The sequence below is a fragment of the Condylura cristata genome, unplaced genomic scaffold, assembly GCF_000260355.1.
Source record: "Condylura cristata isolate star-nosed mole 26May11 unplaced genomic scaffold, ConCri1.0 scaffold00001, whole genome shotgun sequence".
In the NCBI taxonomy this organism is placed as follows: Eukaryota; Metazoa; Chordata; class Mammalia; order Eulipotyphla; family Talpidae; genus Condylura; species Condylura cristata.
The window spans coordinates 6,162,975-6,185,876 of NW_004567102.1; the positions used below are offsets into that span (position 1 = coordinate 6,162,975).

At 38.5% G+C, this 22,902-nt stretch overlaps 1 protein-coding gene across 1 annotated transcript in view; it reads left to right on the forward strand.

Annotated features, from left to right (window-relative positions):
- DNAH8 (dynein, axonemal, heavy chain 8) overlaps positions 1-22,902 on the forward strand; it is a 296,367-nt gene that overhangs the window by 190,236 nt on the left and 83,229 nt on the right. Inside the window, exons 65-75 of the mRNA XM_004673443.2 lie at positions 2,372-2,490; positions 4,501-4,604; positions 5,694-5,870; positions 8,084-8,251; positions 9,053-9,268; positions 13,714-13,851; positions 14,976-15,103; positions 15,974-16,145; positions 17,379-17,534; positions 19,847-20,002; positions 21,079-21,261. Of these exons, the coding sequence (XP_004673500.1) occupies positions 2,372-2,490; positions 4,501-4,604; positions 5,694-5,870; positions 8,084-8,251; positions 9,053-9,268; positions 13,714-13,851; positions 14,976-15,103; positions 15,974-16,145; positions 17,379-17,534; positions 19,847-20,002; positions 21,079-21,261 (1,717 nt within the window). The remainder of the gene's footprint in view (positions 1-2,371; positions 2,491-4,500; positions 4,605-5,693; positions 5,871-8,083; positions 8,252-9,052; positions 9,269-13,713; positions 13,852-14,975; positions 15,104-15,973; positions 16,146-17,378; positions 17,535-19,846; positions 20,003-21,078; positions 21,262-22,902) is intronic.

Consider the following 22,902-nt stretch of genomic DNA (forward strand, 5'->3'; position numbering starts at 1 on the left):
AGGATCCACCAGAGACAGAGTGGGGTACAGAACAGGCAGATGGATGAAGTACACTGCTGAGGGGAGCAGCGGGCGGGTCAGAAGAGGTCTGCCTCTTCATGTGGATCTCCTCCAGGGCAAGCAGGGATTCGAACTCATGTGGAAGTGGTTTAAGCTTCTTTGTGCTGCGCTTTAACCCACTGTGCCACCAGAGAGGGCCGAGCTGAATATTTTTAACATTAAAAATTTTTTTTTCTAGGCCCTCTCTGGTGGCGCAGTGGGTAAAATCACAGCACTAAGAAGCTAAAGCCACTTCAGCATGAGTTCTATCGCTGCCCTAGAGGTGACCCACATGGCAAGGCAGACCTCTCCTGACCTGCCCACTATTCCCCTTAGCAGTGTACTTCATTAGTTGGCCTCTTCTGCTCCCCACTCTGTCTTTGGTGAATCTGCTCACCACCCCTGCACCTCTGGCCTAAACCCCATTTTATTTGTGCATACATAAATAAATCTTTTTAAAAAAATTTTTTTTTCAAAATGAAACTAGATCACTACCTCTCACCATGCACAAAAACCAATTTAAAGTGGATTAAAGATCTAGACATAAGAATGGATGCCATAAAATATCTGGAAACAAAGATGGGCCAAACACTGCATCATGCACACCTCATTAACATCTTTAAAGATACAGCACCAAACACAATGATAGTGAAGGAAAGGATAAACAAATGGGACTACATCAAGTTAAAGAGCTTCTGTACAGCAAAAGAGACATTACAACAAACAACCAGACATCCCACTGATTGGGAAAAAATTTTCTCATACAATACTAACAACAAGGATATACGAAGAACTGATGAAACTCAACAAAAGTAAACTAAACAACCCCATCAAAAAATGGGCAGAAGAGCTAAAAAGACACTTCTCCAAAGAGGAAATACAGATGACCATCAACCATATGAAAAACTGTTCAACATCACTTGTAATAAGGGAGATTCAAATTAAAACCACAGTGAAATACCATCTCACACCAGTAAGAATGGCACATATTAAAACTACTAGCAACAACAAATGTTAGTGATGTGGAGAAAAAAGAAATCTCCTGCACTGCTGGTGGGAATGCAAACTAGTACAACCACTATGGAAAATTGTTTGGAGGTTTCTCAAACTTCTAAAAATGGAGCTTCCATATGGCCCACAATCCCACAAAAGACACAAAAACACTGATTCAAAAAGACATCTGCACCCCATGTTTATTGCTGTTTTATTTACAATAGGAAAGGCATTGAATCAAACCAAATGCCCAAAAGTAAATGACTGGATTAAAAAGATGGGGCACATATATACAACGGAATATTACTCAGCAATCAAAAATGATAAAAACAGGCTCTTTGCAGCAACATGGATGGAGCTAGAAGGGATCATGTTTAGTGAAATAAGCCAAAAAGAAAAAGAAAAATAATGGAAATACAGGATGGTTTCACTCATAGCAAGAGTATAAAGGACTGGGGGGAAAATATTAATAATGAACAACTCTATACCAGAGATATTTTACGGTGGTGGAGTGGGGAATGGGATCAAAAATGGAGGGGGATGTGCACGGGACTATGGTGATGGTACATGGGTAAATTGTAATCCCACAGGGATTACAACTGAGATGGAAAAAGGCACAAAATGATGTAAAAATAAACTATTACATTATTTAAAAAAAAATCTTCAGCTCTCTACAAGTGGAAAATTAATACAAAAGATTAAGTAATTTTATAGCATGTCAAAGACTTTTCTCTGACTTGCGTTTCTTCCATAAAATCATATTCCTTGTACTTATTTCCTTTGCCAAAGGTAATTGCTATAGTAAACCCCACCATCTATTGTGCATTTGTATCAAGTGCACATTTAAGGATGCTACAGTCAAGCAAGTAGAGACTTTGTAACCCTGGATACACTGGGTTACAAAGCACTAGATAGTGAGTAACACAAACAAGTGGAGTGAAAACAGCACAGCACAGGTCATTTCAACCTCTTCTTCCACATTTTTGCACAGAATCTTAACAATTATAAAATGTATTTACAAATGGCATTTTTTTTTCTTCATACCATCATAAAATTCGAAGTTATGGGGCAGTGACAGTGATTCTCACACTTTGCCAGATGGGGATACATGTTGAGACTATGGATAATGTTCTAGTCAAAGACCCTCCACAGAAGTCAACAGTTGCTTCATGTTCTTCCAACCTCACCTCTAGGGAAGCCATTCACCATTTCCACCTTCCTCCATGTGCTCCCAGTGGAAAGTTATACTGTGCTCCCAGTGGAAAGAATGTCTGTCTGCTTTGAAATTTTATGAGAATATGCTGGAATGATAGAGATCATGTTTACATTCTGTTTTCAGATACCGCCGAAGAGCACACGTGACCCCCAAGTCCTATCTCTCATTTATAAATGGTTATAAAAACATTTATACTGAAAAGTTGAAATACATTAATGAACAGGCCCAACGCATGAATACTGGTGAGTAGAATGGGTCAGATCTTTCTAGAGTTTGTTTGGTAGGGATACTGATATTTTGTTTGGTGTGTATATTATTGTATTTGAAAATGAAAATACTGACTTTATTGTTAGTAGTAATAGATTACTTTGAGGAATGGCCGTAAAGTTGGTTTTTCAAGAAATTCTGTAGAGAAGAAAATCTAACCAGAAGTGGCCGATTTACTCTTGGGAAACATTTCTCCCAGCTCTTTCAACTTTGTGCCCAGCTTGTTAAGTCGTGAGTTGCAATAATCACTGAGCTGCTGTGTTTACATGGGTGGGAACCCACCACAATTTTAGTTTTTGGTTTCATTGCAATTTGCCTCAATTTGCATTAACTTTGCCATGTTAATGCTTCCTAAATTTCTAACAAAGCAAAAGGCAAAACAAGAAACAAAATCAAAAAGAGGTCATTTACCTGAACAGTGGTGTTCCAAGTGCCCTGTAGCTATAGAATAAGTAAGAAAAGATATAAATTAGAACATATAAGTTGTGTGAGTTGGAACAGATTTTATGTCCAGAAAGCATTTGGTGCAATGACTCAGAATACCTTTGGGCTTCTTTCTTTTTTAAAAAACATTTATTTCTTATTTATGCATATAAGAACTGGGGTGCAATCAGGAATTGTGGGGGTACAAGGATTCACCAGAGACAGAGTGGGGAGCAGAACAGGCAGATCCACTGAAACACATTGCTGAGGGAAGCAGCAGGTGAGATAGGAGAGGTCTGCTGTGCCATGTGGGTCAGCTCCCTGGCTGGGGATGGAACTCATATTGCAATGGCTGTGGATAGCTTCATAGTGCTGAGACTTAACCCCTCTGCCACCAGGCCTTGCTTTCTTTTTTTTTTTTAAAGAGATTTTTAAAATTTAGTATTTTTTTATTTCTTGTTTAAAGTACCCAAGGTAGAGAACCAAGGTGCTCCAGGCATGGGTTTGCTACCATGACTACACATGGGATCTCAACTGTTAAAACCTTAGTCCTTTGTTTTCACCACTTCTATGTAAAACTTAGTGACATAGCATGGCTGAGCTCCCAGTTTCATGATGATAGAAACATGAAAGAGACCTTCTTATTTTTCTTACAGCTCATGTTTTTGTTGTTATGTTGTATAACGGTCTAGAATCCTAGTTTGTGAGAGTGGACTGTTAATAAGTATTTAGAGATCTTATGATCTGGTTGAGGCTTTGTTAAAAATTAAATCATATAAAATTACAATTAAAGAAGTTACATTAAAAAATGAAGGTGATAAATACCAGAAACCTTGCTTCTTAAATATTTTTATTTTATTATTATGAACACCCTTAAAGTTATTTCAGTTCTATCTGTACCATATCAACACTGCATAATGGTGTGCTACTGAGAATCTCTTGGTAGCATGAAATCAGACATGGTGAGCATATTTATACAATGACACTGGCAAACATACAGATGAATTCTTCTCCCTTCCCAGCAAGAGATCACATGCTAAACCTTTACCAACACACCACTGTCTAGGACTCAGGTGGAACAGCCTTAAAGTCACAGAGCCAAATGCACAAATTTTAGTAACTATTTGCATTTGTATAGAAGAGAGCCACAAAAATACTCGCATATATTATCTTATTTGCCAACTCAGCTGCAATATGATTCAAAGGCCAGCAAAAAAGATAGTTCCAAACTTGTTACAAACCCACGGAAAGGATAAGTTTGTCAAATAAATGTCCCAACTAAATTAGTGGTACTCAGTATGGCATTGTGACTGTCCCTCAAATGCAAGTAGGTAATATTCTTCAAGCAGAGACATTTTTCTCCTTACCCCTTGCTGAAACTCTCAGAGACATAATTAGTATTATTGCTGCTGGGAAGTATGTATTTTTAAAATTTTTGTTCAGAAGTAATATTCTTGCATTTGCTGTAGTACTTTTAAATAGTGCCTTAGAAGTAGTAGATCTGGAAAAAGATACTTGATCAAAGGGCTATTCATTCTCAGCAAGAATGTGTGTTTGTAAAGGTCTTGATAAGCTTATGGAGGCCAGTGAATCCGTTGCTAAACTCTCCCAGGACCTTGCAGTAAAGGAAAAGGAGTTGGCAGTGGCTTCTGTAAAAGCAGATGAGGTAAGTTTGTATTTATTTTCATACTATCACTGAAGAATATTTTTCCATATTAAAAAAAAGACAGCATTGTTTCAAGATGTTAATAAAAGGTAAACACTATAAACTACATACTATGTCTGGCAAGATAATGTAAATAAATCTTAAATAAAACACAAAGATTATTCAATATTTTTGTTTAACTTGTATCAAGACATCTTTCTGCTTAGTCTGAGACTTTTCTCTGTCTCTTATCTGTTTATGAAACTTGTGCTTGCCTATCAGTTAGGTCTGAACTTTTATTTAAAGTCTCCGCATGCTCTAGCTTTCCAGCATGACCTAAATCTCATCTGAAGTTTGTGTCAAGGAGGGAAAGGGATAAGAGAAAGAATTGGTTGAGTTAAAAAAAATCTATGTATATGTGCTCCTCCCAGATAGTAGGGATATAGGTGTGCTGTCCCTCTATCTGTGACCTCATCTGTCAGACTGTTCTCAGCTTCCACTCACTGAGAATCAGTTAAGAACAGATCATTAAGTCTTGATCCTTAGACAGTCACTGAAATGAGAGGGAAGGCAGAGAAGAGGCACTTAGCATATCCCTGGCTTTTGGTAAGCACTCAACAAACATGAATGACTTTTATTGTTATTGCATGAGTCTTAATATGACTTCCAACCTTTTTCTGTTACCTTTACTGTTTTAATTTTCTAGAAATTACATGATGCAGAAATACTTTTCTGAAGGCTTAAAATATTTTTGATATATTTTGAACTTGAGAAAAGTTTAGGAAATGGAAGCCTGGAAGAAACTTCTCAAAGGAGTTGCTTGAATAAACCTTAAAATATTGCTTTGGCAGAGGGTGTGGTGTGGTGACTTGTGACCTGCCTCTGAGTAGGTGTGTCCTGTGTCTCTGAGTCACATACAGTATGTAAGTCAGCATCACCTCAATTAAAAGCTGTATCTGTACATGTGTATGTATCTGAGATATAGATGGAGGAATAAACATGCTCTCATTCGTGTTTCATGCTCTGTTGAATAATTATTCCCTTTCTGAAATCTGTAAATTATGCTTGAAAGGTTTCTCTTTACTTTCATGTGTTTCCTCAATTTAACAGGTTTTAGCAGAAGTCACAGTAAGTGCTCAAGCTGCCTCCAAAGTAAAAAATGAAGTACAGGAAGTAAAAGACAAAGCACAAAAAATTGTGGATGAAATTGATAGTGAAAAAGTGAAAGCTGAGACCAAACTTGAGGCGGCCAAACCTGCACTGGAGGAAGCAGAAGCAGCCCTGAATGTGAGCAGGGAGCAGTTCTCCCTCCAACACAAGTCTTGCAGGAGCCATGTTTAGCGCATGAAATTAACTGCAGAATCTTTGCAACCAAACACTGAATTGAATTATTATGTTTTAAGATTTATTTTTGCTTATTTAGGCATACAAGAACTAGGATGTAGGCCAGAGTTGCTGGGTGGGGGTGTGTGTGAGAGGATTCACCAGAGACAGAGTGGGAGGCAGAACAGGCAAATCTACTGAAATACACAGCTGAGGGGAGCAGCGGGCGAGACAGGAGAGGTCTGCTGGGCCATGTGAGTCAGCTCCCTGGCTGGGGCTCGAACTCAGGCTGTAGTGGTGATAGTGCTAATACGTAGGCCACTAGGGAAGCCCTGGAAACCAATAGACTGCTTATTACAGTTCCTACAATCTAATATTTTAGTCTTTGTTTCCCTTAGCTTAATATTTTCACCTCATAAATTGGCCTTCCATAAGAACTGAGAAACAGTGTTAGTGATTAATGGCCTGATCTATAGCATAAAGCGATTCAGATAATATAAAAGAACCTTCTTGCTTATGCCATAATCCTCTCTAGATGATCAGGTGCCCTTTTAAAATACTGTGTGGGGCCTTTAGTTTTTAGGATAAGGTCCTGAGTCAGGCACCCTTAGCTATGAGAAAAGCAAGGCTGGACATTGGAGGCAGGCAGGTTGCCTCTCATGTTGATCACTTCTTAGAAGTATGATCTGAAGTAAATTTACTTAACTTTCTTGGGTTTCCATGAGATTATCATTCCTCCTTAATCTCTGAAGGATCCATGTAGGCATTAAAACTCAATATTGTTTTCGGGGCACATAGAAAGCACTCAATAAATAGCGGCTCTGTCGCTGCTGATGACCGGGCTCCTGTCTGCCCCTCAAACTTTCTCTCTTGTCACGCTGTCCTTACAGACAACATGACTCAGTCATACAAAAGCACCTGTTGGCTTCTGGAATAGTGATGGTCTGCTATTTTAACTGTGTCTCCCCCTCTGCCAGGAATGCCTCTCCTAACCGTCTTCATTACCTAGTAAGAGTCATTCTTCAAGAGCTGACTCAGACCTCTTCCTTTCAGAAAGTTCTCAGTACCATAAACCTCCTTTGTTTTTCCTGCACCTCTGTGTTGATCATGGCAAGTCATACCAGCTAAAGCAATTGTGTTTTCTGTCTTCCTTGGGAGGTTATGAGGGAGGACCTGTTTTCTGGTTCGGTAGGAGAATGGCTGTAGTTAAATTAATGAGTAGATATATGATGCTGTTTTAATAGCATCGTGGTAATGACCAGGGCATGCTCAGTCCTCCCTTTCCCTTTATGGCTCCTCAATAACATAAACAGAGAGTGATCACTGTACCAAATGAATCATAGGAGTTTTTTATTGGTTATGTGATGTTCTGTTTCATCTTGCTTTGAATCGTTAGATAATGACTTATTCCAGCTCTCAGAACTTTCAAAAATAAGTTGTATGAGTCATTTGTTACAATAACATCTTTAAACTCCTTTGAATTCCTCCCTCTTGAATAGACAGTCTTCAAATGAAGACTGATTGAAAGTGAGTTTTTTTTTATATTCCAGACCTTGCTCCTCTTTTAATATGCTCACATGATGCAGCCTTTGTGTTGAAGGTGGAAGTTATCTAAATGTTTCACACCAATGAGGCTTTTATTGCTAACAGAGGTCTGAGGTGGTAGACAATGAGTGGTAGTGACATTTTAAAGCCATTAGTTGAGAAAAATATAACAAACAGAAATTCCAAAATAACAAGGAAAGAACCATTATGCAAAAATTCTAGAAAGCTTTGGGAGGGATGTTCTTGGAGCAGTGAGGGAGGAAAGGGACATCTGTCTGGCCAGCCCGATCAGCTGAGCCAACTTGGTGAACAATGGGGTGACAGATGTCACAGTCAGATCACCCTCATATCCAAAGGAGGACTCTGGGTGCTTTGGTGGGGAGAGAACAATGGTTACGATACCAGAGGAGAGAAATCCTATACTGTTAATAATGAGGATGTGAAATGATAGTATTTCATTTAAAACAAGTAAATTATTTTTTTAAATCTTGGAAGGCAAATCCTTGAAGAGAGGAAGGGGTTGGAGAAAAGTACATTTTAAAGTTTTCTACTTTATTTTAAACTGTTAATTATCACTTGACTACTAGTATTATTCAATGATATGTATATTTGATTCCTAACCCCAAATACAGACTATCAAACCAAATGATATTGCCACAGTCAGGAAACTTGCAAAACCCCCACATCTTATTATGAGAATCATGGACTGTGTTCTGTTACTGTTTCAAAAGAAAATTGACCCTGTTACCATGGACCCAGAAAAGCCTTGCTGCAAGCCCTCATGGGTAGAGTCATTAAAAGTAAGTAAAATCTGTCTGTGCCAGTCCTGTAAGATGCACTGCTCTCCACAGTCCAGGACACTCAATATAGACCAGACAGTAATCAACCCTTATGTATTGAAAAGTTTATCTTAAATTGTCTTTTCCAACAAGTAATTAGAAAAGATTTTAAATCTGAATACCTTACTTTTTTTTTTTTGAAGATTTTATTTTATTTGTACATACAGAACTGGGGTACAGGCCAGAGGCTCAGGGGCGGTGAGAGGCTTCACCAGAGAGAGAGTGGGGAGCAGGACAGGCAGATCCACGAAGTACACTGCTGAGGGGAGCAGCGGGCAGGTCAGGAGAGGTCTGCCGCGCTATGTGGTCACCTCCGGGGCAGGCGGGGATCGAACTCATGCGGAAGTGGCTTTAGCTTCTCAGTGCTGTGCTTTAACCTGCTGTGCCGTCAGGGAGGGCCTGAATACCTTACTTTTTAAGACAGCTTTCCAAAACCCTTGGCTGGCTTTGGCACAGTCTTGGGTTACCCTAACCCAGTCTCTAAAAGGGGACTTGTATGCTTGGCGGCTTTTGGATAACACTCATGGGACTGGAAACCATAGCCTTTCTTCTCTTTATTCTGACCATGGAAATTAGGAAGGCAGTTTGCAACTTGCAGATTTGAGTTGTCCACCATCATGGTCTTGGATTTACTTGTTGAATTGAAAAGTAATGTTACATCTTCTGGGAAAAAAATAAATCAGCTTAGAAGCTGATTCAGAAACACAGGAATAGGGTATTTCTTTTCTTCCAGAATTTACAGGTTGTGACACTGTTTTTCAGTTGATGAGTGCGACAGGATTCCTGTGGAGCCTCCAGCAGTTCCCCAAGGACACAATCAATGAAGAAACGGTTGAATTTCTACAGCCGTATTTTAATATGGAAGATTATACTTTCGAAAGTGCCAAAAAAGTCTGTGGGAATGTGGCCGGTCTGCTGTCTTGGACACTTGCCATGGTGACATTTTTTGGTATCAATAAAGAAGTTTTGCCTCTGAAGGTAAAAGTTTCCTCCTTTCTCCAGTAAATCATGCTCAATCAAATCAATCAGTATTAATGCTGTTAGCAAAACAAAGCAAAATTTAAACTAATTAAAAGTAGATGTGTTTTAACAAATTTTCCTTTTTCTCAGTCCTCTCAAAGTTCTCATTCTTTTTACATTGGTTACACATTTCTTGACATCACAGACATAAAGCTGAACTAATATAACTTAAACAGAAAATGAATTTATTTGGGAATAATCAAGCTCTTATAAAAGAAAACTTGCCATTTTTTTAAGACTTGGAAGCTGAGGTTAATTAATATGTTCTAAGTGAAATTTATAAAAGTTAAGCCAACACCTAGAAATGCTTTGAATCTCAAAGAGAGGAGGAGAAACTTATATGCACCTAGAAAACCAGCCAACCAACCAACCAAATTTAAAAGGTGGCTTACAAAAGAGAAATGAAGGTATCCAGTCTTCTCACAGCCCTACAGGCTAGAAAATAATGGAAAATCACATGCAGAAAATATATTGAGAAAGAAATCACTGTGAACTAAGATTATTCAGTAACTGCACAAGCTGCTTTTCATGTATGAAGGAATAAAAAACATTCTTAAGGTTGTAATTTAAGTATTGAGTGGTGAATATACACATACTCACTGTACACTAAGCTAGGCTACCCTTCATGTCCTTCCCCTTCTGAGGGAACAGAAAGACATTCTCAGGAGTGCAAAGATTGTTATTAAATACACCACTCCCTGCACAAACTCCTCCCTCCCCCACCCCATGAGGCTAAAAGTTGAAAGTATTGCTCTCTGGAGTAGGAAAAGCTAAATAGATGGGCCAGGAGTTACTATCTCCCCTCAAAAGCCTTGTAGAGATGCCTGCCTCTTCAAACTCCATGCACAGGTAACTTTGAGAAAATAGAAAAGAAAGAAAGAAAGAAAGAAAGAAAGTAAGTTTGTACAATGGGAAAGGATGAGAAACTATAGAAAACACAAAAAGATACTAAAGGAGAAAGATTACTGCAAATGTAGAACAAGAAAAAAGGCATGATGATATAGCAGGATCCAAAGTGAAGACTTCATTGCAATCATGATTTATGTAATAAGCAGAATAGCAGCAAATCAAAGAAAGCAAAATCCATTGCTATTTAAGTGGCGATTAAGTAAAATAATGTTGCAATCTGAGATTGTGTCCACACTGCCAATCTACAACAGACTGTGGCTTTGTGGCTTTCTGGCTGTGCCTGTGCATGCAGCGCCCATTTGAGAGGACAGCACTGGCTTCATGCTCTGCCCTCACTCTCTGCAAGTCCTTCATCATTTTTTTAAAGATTTATTTATTTATGCTTACAGAACTGGGATACAGGTTAGAGAGGTGCAGGTGGTGAGAGAATTCACCAGAGACAGAATAGAGAGCAGAACAGGCCGATATACTGACATACACTGCTGAGGGGAACAGCGGGCAGACAGGAGAGGCCTGCTGCGCCATGTGGTCACCTCCCTGGCTGGGATGGAACTCATGTGCAGTGGCTGCGGTAGCTTCATAGTGCTGTGCTTTAACCTGTTGCATCACCAGGGAGGACCCCCTTCATAGTTTTTTTTTTTTTAATTTATTTATTTATTTGTGCATACAGAACTGGGGTACAGGCCAGAGGCTCAGGGGCGGTGAGAGGCTTCACCAGAGACAGAGTGGGGAGCAGAACAGGCAGATCGATGAAGTACACTGCTGAGGGAAGCAGTGGGCAGGTCAGGAGAGGTCTGCCGCGCCATGTGGTCACCTCCGGGGCAGGCAGGGATCGAACTCATGCGTAAGTGGCTTCAGATTCTCAGTGCTGTGCTTTAACCCGCTGCGCCACCAGGAAGGGCCCCCTTCATAGTTTTTTAACAAGAGACTTGCATTTTCATTTTGTACAGGACCCTGCTAGCTATGTAGCCAGTCCTGAGAAAGCACAAATTAATAACTTGGTATAGATTTTATACTGCATTATTTTTAAGATTCAACAATTACATAGAACACTTCTAAAAATGAACAAAGAATATAGAATTATTCAGTAGCTATCAAGTATTTACAAAAATTGATCCTATTCAATGCTCATGGAAGACCTTGATTCAGTTCTGAAAGCACAAATTGCAAAAGCTTCATTTTCTTTTCTCATTAAATTTTTAAAATTTATTTTTGCATCATCCTTCATTTTGTGCCTTTTTCCATCTCGATTGTAATCCTCGTGGTCTTCCCACCACCAGTTCACCCCTGTGCCATCACCGGATTCCCATGCACCTTTCCCACCCCATTTTGGATCCCATTCCTCACATCACCCCGGTAAAATGTCTCTGGTATATAGTTGTTTGGTGTTTTCACTCTTTCTTTATTACAGTTGCTCCCCCACCCTCACCCCCGTCCCTTACACTGCGAGTGTTAGTGAAACCATTTTCTAATAAACAATAAGATCATAGTTTACATCCTAAAAATGCCTATCACTTCTATTCAGGAAATGGTAACAAGAAGCTACTTACTAGGGCTTTTGAGTGGTCAAAATGGTATATTTTTGACCCTGAGATAAAGAAAGAAACTAAACACTCTAGACATGATTGCTTAAGACACACATAGACACAAAATTTAAGTAGAATAGAAAAAGTAAGAGTAAAATTAAAAATCAGAGAAAGTTAAAAAAATTGGTGCTTAGCAAAAACAAAATATAATAGATTAAGAGTATTCACAAAAACAAATGAAAATGACTGAATCCATATAATTAAAGGTGTGTAGATTTAAATAATTAAAAATTAAAATTTACAGTTGGGCACATCAGAAAATCTAACTAAACCAAACATTTCCTGGAGAAAAATGCTAAGTTAAAAATACATATTGCTTGAAACAGTTTTCAAAGAATATCTGTCTCAAAAATATTTAGGGCTATATTACTTTCCTCATTATTTTAAATTACCTTCTTAACATGGTCAACGTGTCTCTCCCATTTGGCTGTTCTGGAGTTATACCCTTTTCAACAAACTGGAATAGTGAGTAAAGCACTTTCCAAAAAATAAAACAAAAAATTATAAGATACAGATAATTACCATCCTGCAGGATTTGGAGAAAGATAAAAACTCCTTTTACAGTAATTCACAAAATCTTTATTAAGGAAACAATTCAAAGTATTTTCTGCCCAACAGTATTATTTATCATAGCATTATTTGTAAACATTAAAACTGGAGAGGGAAATTCACTTATCATAATCCTGCAAATGGCAAGACTTTTTTTTTTTTTTAATAGCTGAGTAGTATACCCTTGTGTATATGTGCCACATTTTAATCCAGTCATCTGCATTGAGCACTTTGGTAGTTTCCCTGTGAACCTATTCCCAAGTCATACATAGGTAAACCAATGTTCCCTAAATCAAAAAAAAAAAAAAAAGTACTGGAAAGGGGGAAAACCATATAAAAGGAAAGGTAAAAGTAAAATAGATTGTGATACATCCAAATTGTGGGCTGTTAGGCAGCCATATAATTCATGTTCGTGAAAAAGTATTGAAGGTTGTGGGGAAATAATTATATTATAAAAACTGCTGGTGGAAATGCAAACTGGTACAACCACTATGGAAATAATGTGTGGAGGTTTTTCAAACTGCTACAAATGGAGCTTCCATATGCTCCAACAATTCCACACCTAGGTATCTACCCAAAAGACACAAAAACATTAATTCAAAAGGACATCTGCACCCCTTTGTTTATGACTAGTCTACTTACAACCGGGAAGATATAGAATCAACCCAAATGCCCAAAAATAGATGACTGGATAAAGAAGATGTGATACATATGCACAGTGGAATATTACTCAGCATTCAAAAGAGATAAACTCATGCCATTTGCAGCAACATGGATAGAGCTGGAAAGATAATTCTGAGAGAAATAAGCCAGAAAGAAAAAAATACGGGATGGTTTTACACATAGCAGGAATGTAAGGGATCAGGATCTATATATCTCTATATAGATAATAGTAATAAAGTAAAAACAAGCATTAGCTAACAATTATAAACCAGAAATATTTTACAGGGTAGGAGAGGGGAACAGGGTAACAACTGGGGAGGAAAGAGCACATGGGACTATGCTGATGGCACATGGGTGAAGTGGTGGTGAGATTACAGCTGAGATGAAAAATGCACAAAATGAAGCTTCTTATCAGTTTCTAAACACAATAGTCATGGACTCTCACTAAAATCAGAGTAGTTTTTGTCCATGTATATATTGCAGCACATCCCATGTTTTCTATATTGAACACTAGCAATTAAAAGAACATTAAGAAAAAGAGGATGTTAATAAAATACTTCTAAGACTCTGTTTCCCCAGCTGACCTCCAAATACCATCTAGGGGGAAAATGATGCCATTTATGCTAATTGCCAACTTAAATCACAAATATCTTGCAGCGTTAACACAGGTCCACACTAATCTCTTCTTCTCTCAAGGCTAACCTGGCCAAGCAAGAGGGGCGTTTAGCAGTTGCCAATGCTGAACTGGGGAAGGCACAGGCACTGCTAGATGAGAAGCAGGGTGAGCTGGATAAAGTACAAGCAAAATTTGATGCAGCGATGAATGAGAAAATGGTAAGAGTCAATACACAGAATTCCTGAAATGATGTTTGAAAGCTTACACAGATATGTGTAGTGTTTAGTTCTCAGGCAAATGCTTATAATGAGAAATTATTTACCTGGGTGCTGTTATCCACTGGCTCTGTTGGCCAAATCCTTTTCTGTGCTTTTCATAATCATTTTCCTATGAGGGTAAACTGTGATTCTGGAGTTAGAAAACTGCAGTTGAAATCCAGCTCAGGCACTTATTAAAGTGGTGCATTTGGGAGCCGTTGATTTGCCTTTATCTGTCAGTGGAGAGTCTAATACAACCTGGGACAGGTTGTAAACAATGGTGGTTTGATAGATGCTCAACAATTGGCTGTGAGGGCGGGTGAGCGAGGGGGATTAGAGAGCCAGACTGGCAGCTTTTCTGATTTCCATGATGTAGGTGCTCCCATCACTGTCAGTTTTAGCTACCAGTGTGACAACACTGAAGGCAGATTTGGAAAAATAAGCAGGCAGTGCGCCTTGAAATCCTACCTCCACCACACAGATACAATGGCCTTGCTCCCCTAGAGCACAGATAATGTGAACATGCAGTCAGCAATTAGGAAGTGCTGAGTTCTGATGGTCTAGTAACCTTTACGTGTGACAGAATTAGTTTAATTGTGAATATATATAAATTATTTATTTATAATTATTTATAACACCATGGTGTTCACCAATTTGCTAAATTTAATAATGAGAGTTGATAGGAGCTGACCGGAAGACACCAAGGTTGTGTAGTTTTTTGTTTTTTGCTTTTTTTTCTGAAAAAATGGTTTATTAACATAAAGAAATCAAAAGTTATGATTAAATGAATGGCTTAAGATGTATGTTTTAATTGATTTGATTTTGAAAATATTTAAAAGAAGTACTATTTTAATGCATGCGGTTACAAAGTTGTTTTTCTTAAATTTTTATAAGGGAAACTATTATGAATGAATGGGTACTGGAATCTGATATAGAAAAGAATCATTCACATCTCACTTTCTTATTGCATTTATTTTGCAAATTATCCTAAATTCCATCATGAATGTTTACGTGTAAATAGAATGTATGTTTGATAAAGCACTTTAAAAACATTCTCTTGAGACCTTCCTCCCTTGTGAATGCAGGACTTGCTTAACGATGCAGACACGTGCCGGAAGAAGATGCAGGCAGCTTCCACGCTCATCGACGGACTGAGTGGGGAAAAAGTCCGATGGACTCAGCAGAGCAGAGAGTTCAAAGCTCAGATTAACAGGTAGAGCATTCTGTTCTTTGTTGTAACTGCCCTCCAACTTAGTCATCAAAGTAACATATGACCCTAGAAAACAAAAAATCCATTTCTCTGGTGAGGTGTTCGCCGCCTTCATTTCTGTATATCCATCCTGGAATCCCAGCACCAAAGAAAGTGTTTCTAACTTAACACCCCCACACTCAGTGAAATCAGTGAAACAGGAAGGGACAAACATAAGGTGTTTTCCATCTCAATTTTGTTTCATGGGTTTTCAGTGTGAGGTATTTCTGGTGTGCTGGGATTTGCCAGCATGATCCTGATGCTCACTTCCAGGCTATACTCTTCCCCTTGGTGACATGAAAGACTGGCCCAGATGTCTGCTCTGTACACGTGGACTCTTGTGCTTCTGTCTACTATGGTCTTTAGAAAACTTAACGAAAAGGCATGAGAGGAGGGACAGGAGAATAGCAAGAACTAAAGAGAGAGGACTAGGAGGAGGACTGGGAAGAGGCAATAAAGGGGAAAGGGAGGAAGGAGAAAAGGAGGAAGGAAAGGGAAAGGGAGGGAGGGAAGAGGGACCTGGAAGAGGGAGGAGGGAAAAGATGAGAAGCGGGAGGAGGGAGGAGAAGGATCAGGATGGAAAAGATACTTTCCACCTCTCAGTGTCAAGACCCTGGACCTGTAGACTTTAAGGAGTAGCCTTCTCTCTTGCTCCCTGAACTACCCCAAACGTGGCCACTTCCTGTATAGTCGCTCCTCTTTGGCCAATTAAGTGTTCATTAGGGAGCAGAGAGGTGCTCACCTGGGAGCAGAGGAAGCTGTACTGTGACCTTGCGGACCCCTAACTGGAAGGTCATTCAATGTGTTAGGTCACTCTATGTGTTTTCTTTACAGACTTGTGGGTGATATTCTGCTGTGCACTGGGTTCCTGTCCTACCTTGGTCCTTTCAATCAGATCTTTAGGAACTATTTGCTTAAAGACCAATGGGAAATAGAATTGCGGGCACGGAAAATTCCTTTCACTGAAAACCTGAATCTTATTTCAATGTTGGTGGATCCGCCAACAGTAAGTGTGACCTTCCTTATATTGTATGAATTCTAGACTCATTTCATTTCTTACTAAGAGATCAAAAAACACGTGTGTGTGTGTGTGTTTAACTTTTCCCCCATTTAATTGAAAAGGTTGTTTTGAAAATGCTTAAAAGCTATTTAAAAAAAAACTCTTCTTTGTGGTATAAAAGTTTTCTTTGTATTTTTAAGAACTCTTGCTTTCAAATTAATGGCAACATACCTCTACCCCTGAGTAATGACATGTCCTGCTGCCCTAAACTTCCACACTGGGCATTTGAAGCCACTGTCAATTTTTGGTATATCTCGTGGAGTTCCTGTGGAATTACGCCTTTTTCAGGCAATTTGTAGTTACAAGTAAATTTTTGATTTGCAAATATGTTCCCCAGTTGCCATTTCCTTAAGGAAGTCATGCTATTATTTTCACATTTTCTGTATTGAAAAGTAAAAAAGTTCACCTTGTCTAATTCAAATATGGTCCAGCTGGTCTATACAGAAACAGACAATGCATTGGGATAGACTGGTTACTGGTGAGGCAAAGTGAGCCAGAACAGTCTTCCCTCTGTTGCTTTTTGAAGGTGCTTGGCATCAGTCTGTGTAATTTTGTTGACCATGAGGAGGCAGGCTGGCTATTCCTTCTTAATCTGGTCAGGCAGTATTGTTTTAAAATGACATTGATGAGTTCCATCAATATCATGTCTCATCTCCTTCCAGTTTCTCTGCAGTTAGCTATGCACTCCCTGGTATCCCACGTAATTAGAAGGGGCTGGGAGGGGCTTATGTTCTCTGACATTTCAGGATATTCATTATTCAGCTAACTCCAGCCAGGCTGGATCCCACCCAACAACCCAGTGTCACTGTATTTGAAGCTGCAGTGTTCTCTGAATTTTCAGCACCCATGCTACAAAATCCCCAAATCTGTTTTAATGTGTAGTCACTGCAGTATTTACTCATAAGTATGGTACAAAGTAAAAGACTAAACATACTCTTGGGTTTTTAGAGAAGAAAAGATTTTTAGATTATAAATTGGGTTTTGCTTTTACTATTGATTTTATTTGGCTCACATTTCTGTTTCTTGTTTCCACTAGATACCAGTAACATGACCTCAATGCAAAACAGTGTGTCTAAATCTTAACTTCTTGTGTGTGTGTGTGTGTGTGTGGCACTTTAATTATTAATGAAAACATTTTTGTTCTCCTTTAAATGGTCATTTCCTTCTCCTGTTGTTCAGATTGGGGAGTGGGGGCTTCAGGGATTACCAGGAGACGATCTCTCAATTCAGAATGGCATTATTGTGACAAAGGCCACCAGATACCCACTCCTCATAGACCCACAAACTCAGGGCAAAACTTGGATTAAATCAAAGGAAAAAGAAAATGACTTGCAGGTATGTACCATTTGGGACCTGGGAAAGTGACCTTGAAATCATGGAAATTTTCCTTGCATTCCCTCTGTCTGCCAGTCATAAAGTTGTCGCCTCTTTGATAATTGCTTGATTTTTGTAACAGCAGTTTGGGGCAAAGCCTCTGATGATTTTCTCTTTTATACTTGCTGGTTCCTTTACTCTCCTCTCTGTCCATTTCCCTGGTTTGCTGCCTCTGCCAGTGGGGGATGTGTCTTCTGTTCTGGGCCTTGGGTTAGGGCTTAGAGGGAAGCAACAAAAATAGAATTTGAGATCCTTTTGTTTAAAGCCACATGTTCCAACCTGAATCAGGTGCTTGTACTACAGAGCTTCCCAGAGTATAGGATTAGAGTTGGTGTCCAATGTGGTCTTAATTTTAAAATAAGGACAGGATTCAAACATCCCCAGACCTCTTGGGAAATCTTGTTGTTAGTGATATTGTAATTCAACTGCCAATAGGGGCTATTCATTGTTTTCCAGACACTTCCCAGAGTTCCAAGCACTCTAGATCTAAATCTTTGCTTGCACTCGCTCTGTTAATCAAAATGCCTTCCCGCATCCTGCTTCCCACTTTACTTACATCCCAGACAAAAATCTCAAACACTCATGATGTGTCTGTCCCCAGCTTAGCATAGCATGTCCTGAATCCTCCCAATTTGGATTGGGATCCTTGTTTGGATTTCTGTTGTGGATTTAGAGTACATCTTGAGTTTTTCTTTTGAACACTCATCTCCTCTGTGGTACTATAAGCTTCTTCCTGGTCAGGTTTATGATTTTATGCCATCTTGAGACTTCCTGGATAGCTCTTTATGAACAGTAGGAATGATGACGTGTATTGAATAAAATGAATTTATCAAAGTGCATTATCACAGAGCAAATTATGTGGTCATCTTAATAAAAGCAAAAGCATGTGGTAAAATTCAAGCCTGGCAAACCAAGTCAGAGGGGTCTTATTTAAAGAGTATTTATTAAAAGTCTAAAACAAACATTTCATTTAATGGTGAAATATTGAATGACTTTCTCCTGAAATCAGGACTTCACAGGCAAAAGGACAATGCCGAGTGCAACCCCAAGACATCCCCACTTCATGGATCTATTTAGTTTGAAAACCCAGAAGAATCCTACAAAGATTAAGGAGTATAAATGGAGGTGGAAGAATTGAGGATATTTCATGAGCACGCCAAGCCATGGAGAATCCTCAGCTCCCTACTCCTGACTTCAGTTCCCTGGACCCAGTTCAACTGGAATTTGTCCCCAGTCACCCCCTCCTGCCTCCCCTGGCTATTGCTTTCTCTACTGATCCTTTTACTCCTCTTTCCTGATCTTAGCTTTGGTTCTTCATTTTGTCTTTAAGCTCATTAATAGCCCTCAGCGACCCAGGCCCAGGAACCTTTTGAGGAAGCAACAGAAATAAACCAGAGATATGTCTTTGTTTTAGAAATTATCAAGCCTTAGGCTGTAAGCAAACTGAACTCTGTTCTCCTTACTTATGAAACATTATTTTACTGAATGGGTGAATGAATGAACACATTCATAATAATATATACATGAAAACAAAATGATTTATTTACTTGGAAGGAAAATAATATGAAATGTGGAAAGCATAAATGAAAACCTTTCTAGGTTTTCACTTCACCTTGGCAGCTTTGCTGCCACATCTACAGCTCTGACTCTGGAAAGAGAACATGTTCACCGAGTTTTCCTATGAAGAATTCACTGGTTGGGCCCTCCCTGGTGGCACAGCCGATTAAAGCACAGCACTAAGAAACTACAGCAGTCGCTCCTGCAAGAGTTCCATCTCTGGCCAGGAGGGAACTGACCCACATGGCACAGCTGAATGTCCTGGTCTGATGTTCTTTTATTGTTCAAGGAACATTCCTGAAATTTTCATTTTTTTATCACTTATTCCTCTCATAGGATCCTGAGAAGATAAGTGGGTATCAAAATATGCAAGTCACTGTGCTTTCTCTGGGTGATAGTATGTCAGTTTAAAAGCATAGTCCTTGATTGTTTTCTTCCATGTGCTGGAGCAGATACTGGCCTTCCCTCTAAGGAAAGCCACTGATGCTCTTTGTCTCATCAAAGAGACCCCATCATACATCTAAGGCTTCAACAAGTCCTGACTTGCCAGATTTTGGAAATGTGATTTTTATTGGTTGCCTTCATTTTTATAAGTAAGTCTTCCTATTCAGCCACAAAATCCTCAGACACCTGTCCAACAAATCTCTCCTGGATTCTACTTAGGAATAGGCATAATCTTTGTACCACTTACATAATAATTAACTCTCTACTTTTAGGTGACAACTCTGAATCATAAATATTTCCGCACTCACTTAGAGGACAGCCTTTCCTTGGGCCGACCCCTTCTCATTGAGGACATTCATGAGGAGCTGGATCCAGCCCTGGATAATGTATTAGAGAAGAATTTCATTAAATCAGGCACCAGTTTCAAGGTGAGCTGACGGGGAAGAAAAGAAAGAAAGGAAAGAACAATGGTGACATCTACTTATCTTTTTGAGCATAGCAGCAGAGGCAATTTTCTTTAGGTGTTAGTATTTGGTACCTGTTTTCAGTGTTTCTCTTTTGAAAGTGACAGGAAGAGCTGCTAAGAGTAGTTATTTAGTTGACACTAAGTAAGATATTAGGGGAGATGCTGTCTGGTCACAATATATTAGTATTAGCAGAAAAAAATACATATTTTAGCAACTTTGACAAAATTGGCTTTGCAAGCTGTCTATACATATATACAATAAAACTCGATTTCCTCTCTGGAGAGAATGGCATTTTAATAAAGCCTAGAGACATTGATTTGTTCATTGTCTCTTTATTAACTTTCAGTCTAAACTCATAGACTTTGCTAGAAGTTATGGCATTTTATTCCCAATCGTTTGTGATAACCTGAGTTGTTTTCTCTATGTTGCCCTTTTAATTGGTGGCACTCTTTACCGTTAGGGTTTTTGGTATTGCTTGATGAGTCATAGCATTCCTGATTGAGTATTTTTGCTTTGGACAACTTAATTTTATGTACATCTGTGAATCAATAATATAAATTTTGGCATAAAACAGATACATATTTAGAAAAACTTTCTCCATAATGTGAATTCCCTTACATGCCATCTTTGACATGTCAAATATATTTCAGATATGCCTGGGAAATGCAAAAGGAAATAATACTTTCTGTAAACACAATAAATTTCCAATGTAGGTAACAATTTCTAGAAAAATAAAAAGGCAATCAAACAGTAGATGTTTCTGCATTTCCTGTGTTCAATTTTTGTCTTAAAATACATTTCTGATTTAATCTACTTATTCTCATGGCCAAACATAGCTTCAGGCAGGACCACAAATTCAAATTATTCTAAAGGAATGGGGTTTATTATTTAAGATCAGTGATTAAAAATTTACAACTTTCCTTTAAATTGTTTCAAGTGTCATAATGCTGACCTTTCTTAAATTCTTTCTCAAATTGGACCCAAATTCCTGCCTTGTCCTTTAAGCTGATTTTAATTTTATATCTGACTCGATGTAGGTGAAAGTTGGTGACAAGGAATGTGATATCATGGATACGTTTAAGCTTTATATCACCACCAAGTTGTCCAACCCTGCCTTTGCCCCTGAGATTAACGCTAAAATGTCAGTCATCGATTTTACAGTTACGATGAAAGGACTTGAAAATCAGTTACTCAGAAGAGTAATCCTGACAGAGAAACAGGTAATAATTCTCTCAAGGCAAAGACATTTACTTATAATAAATGTTTAAAATGTATTGGGAAAGCCTAAAGTATATTAACATTATCTTTGAAGAAAAACATTGAGCAAACCCTATTTACCTTTGCTAGCATAAATGATTTTTTTGCAGTCTCAAGACCTGTCAAAAAATCATGTAACTCACCTTTCCTCCAGCCCTGAACACACACACACACACACACACACACACACACACACACACCACTCTTTCTAATTCTATTTATAAACCTTCCAATATGTTGTCTTTCCTATCTGTAATCCTATGGATATACACCTGAAAACTTCAATAAAATAATGATCCTCCAGAAAAAGAAATGCTTTGAATGAATATTGTTACTATTGTGATGCCTTCAACTACTACAATCTGGTAATCTTAGATTAAAGTAAACTTCATATAAAAATATAAACTAAAGCAGGAAATTTAATTAAGTATAATGAGAATTCTAATAAAACAAAGAACAACAATGTAAGACTGGAAGATTTTAAAAGATTGATACAATATTAAACTAATTTTTAAGTTAAAGTTCAGAAAATATTACATGTTATACATAAAATATCTCACCTAAAATAGGGTCTTAATGTGTTTGCATAGATAAATATATTTGCATGAAATCTGGGAAAGTATATTTGCTTAAATATAATTAACCTTATATTAATTTAGATTTCAAATAAATTTGATTTCAAGGCAAAGACAACATTAGAAATAATAAAACCAGAGAGGCATAAAATGAAGGTATGAGAAAAACAATGGCAGAAAAGACATGAAGAAAGAAGAAAGGGAAGAGAAATGAGTAGATAGCCAAAAGCCCAGAGGAAAGAGAAATAATACATGCTTTGAGGAAACAGAATTCAGGAAAATGAGAAGCAGAATCTGGCTTGGTAACCGAAGTGGTTCCCTCCGGGACAGTGCCTGGAGAGGCAAGTTGAGTCTGGTGGTGTGCAGGGGGTCATCCCAGTTTTGACTCTCATTTACTGCATGATCCCCACCAAGCAGCCAGGGGCATATGCAGTCCAGAAAGATAGAGGTCCCATTTCCGGAGCCACAGGGCAACAATGAAAGCCTGAGCCCCTCAGTTCACTACCTCTATCCCCTCCACCTGCACAGGCACCAGCTGTGGGAAGCCCTTCTGGTCTGTCTAGTGTTGGTCTGTTCTGAGATGATGCCGACTCCCTTTTGGGCAGGTTATGGCTACCTTCATGTGCCCAGAGAGCCTCAGAGTTATTCTTCTTAGGCTTTAGCTTCCTCGTCAAGAACTGTGATCGCACCCATCTTGCTGAAGAAAATCCTTAATCTGCTAAGGGCACCCTGAGGTTTTTTTTTTTTTTTCATTAGTATAAAAGACAGCAATGTTGTATATTTCACATATATGAAAAAAATGTTTTAAAACCGTCTAATAAGTATTTAATGAAAATCAACTTACTGAAGAATAGCAGTGACTAAATTAATATGCCAAATCACTATTCAGGCTCTTTTGCATTAAGAATAACATGTAGAGAACAATGGAGAAAAATGTCACAAAATGCACATTAACCCTCCTGTCAGTCCGGCCCTTACACGTCCATTTTACAATGAACAAGTGGAGACCAGAGAGCGTAGGTCTTAGCC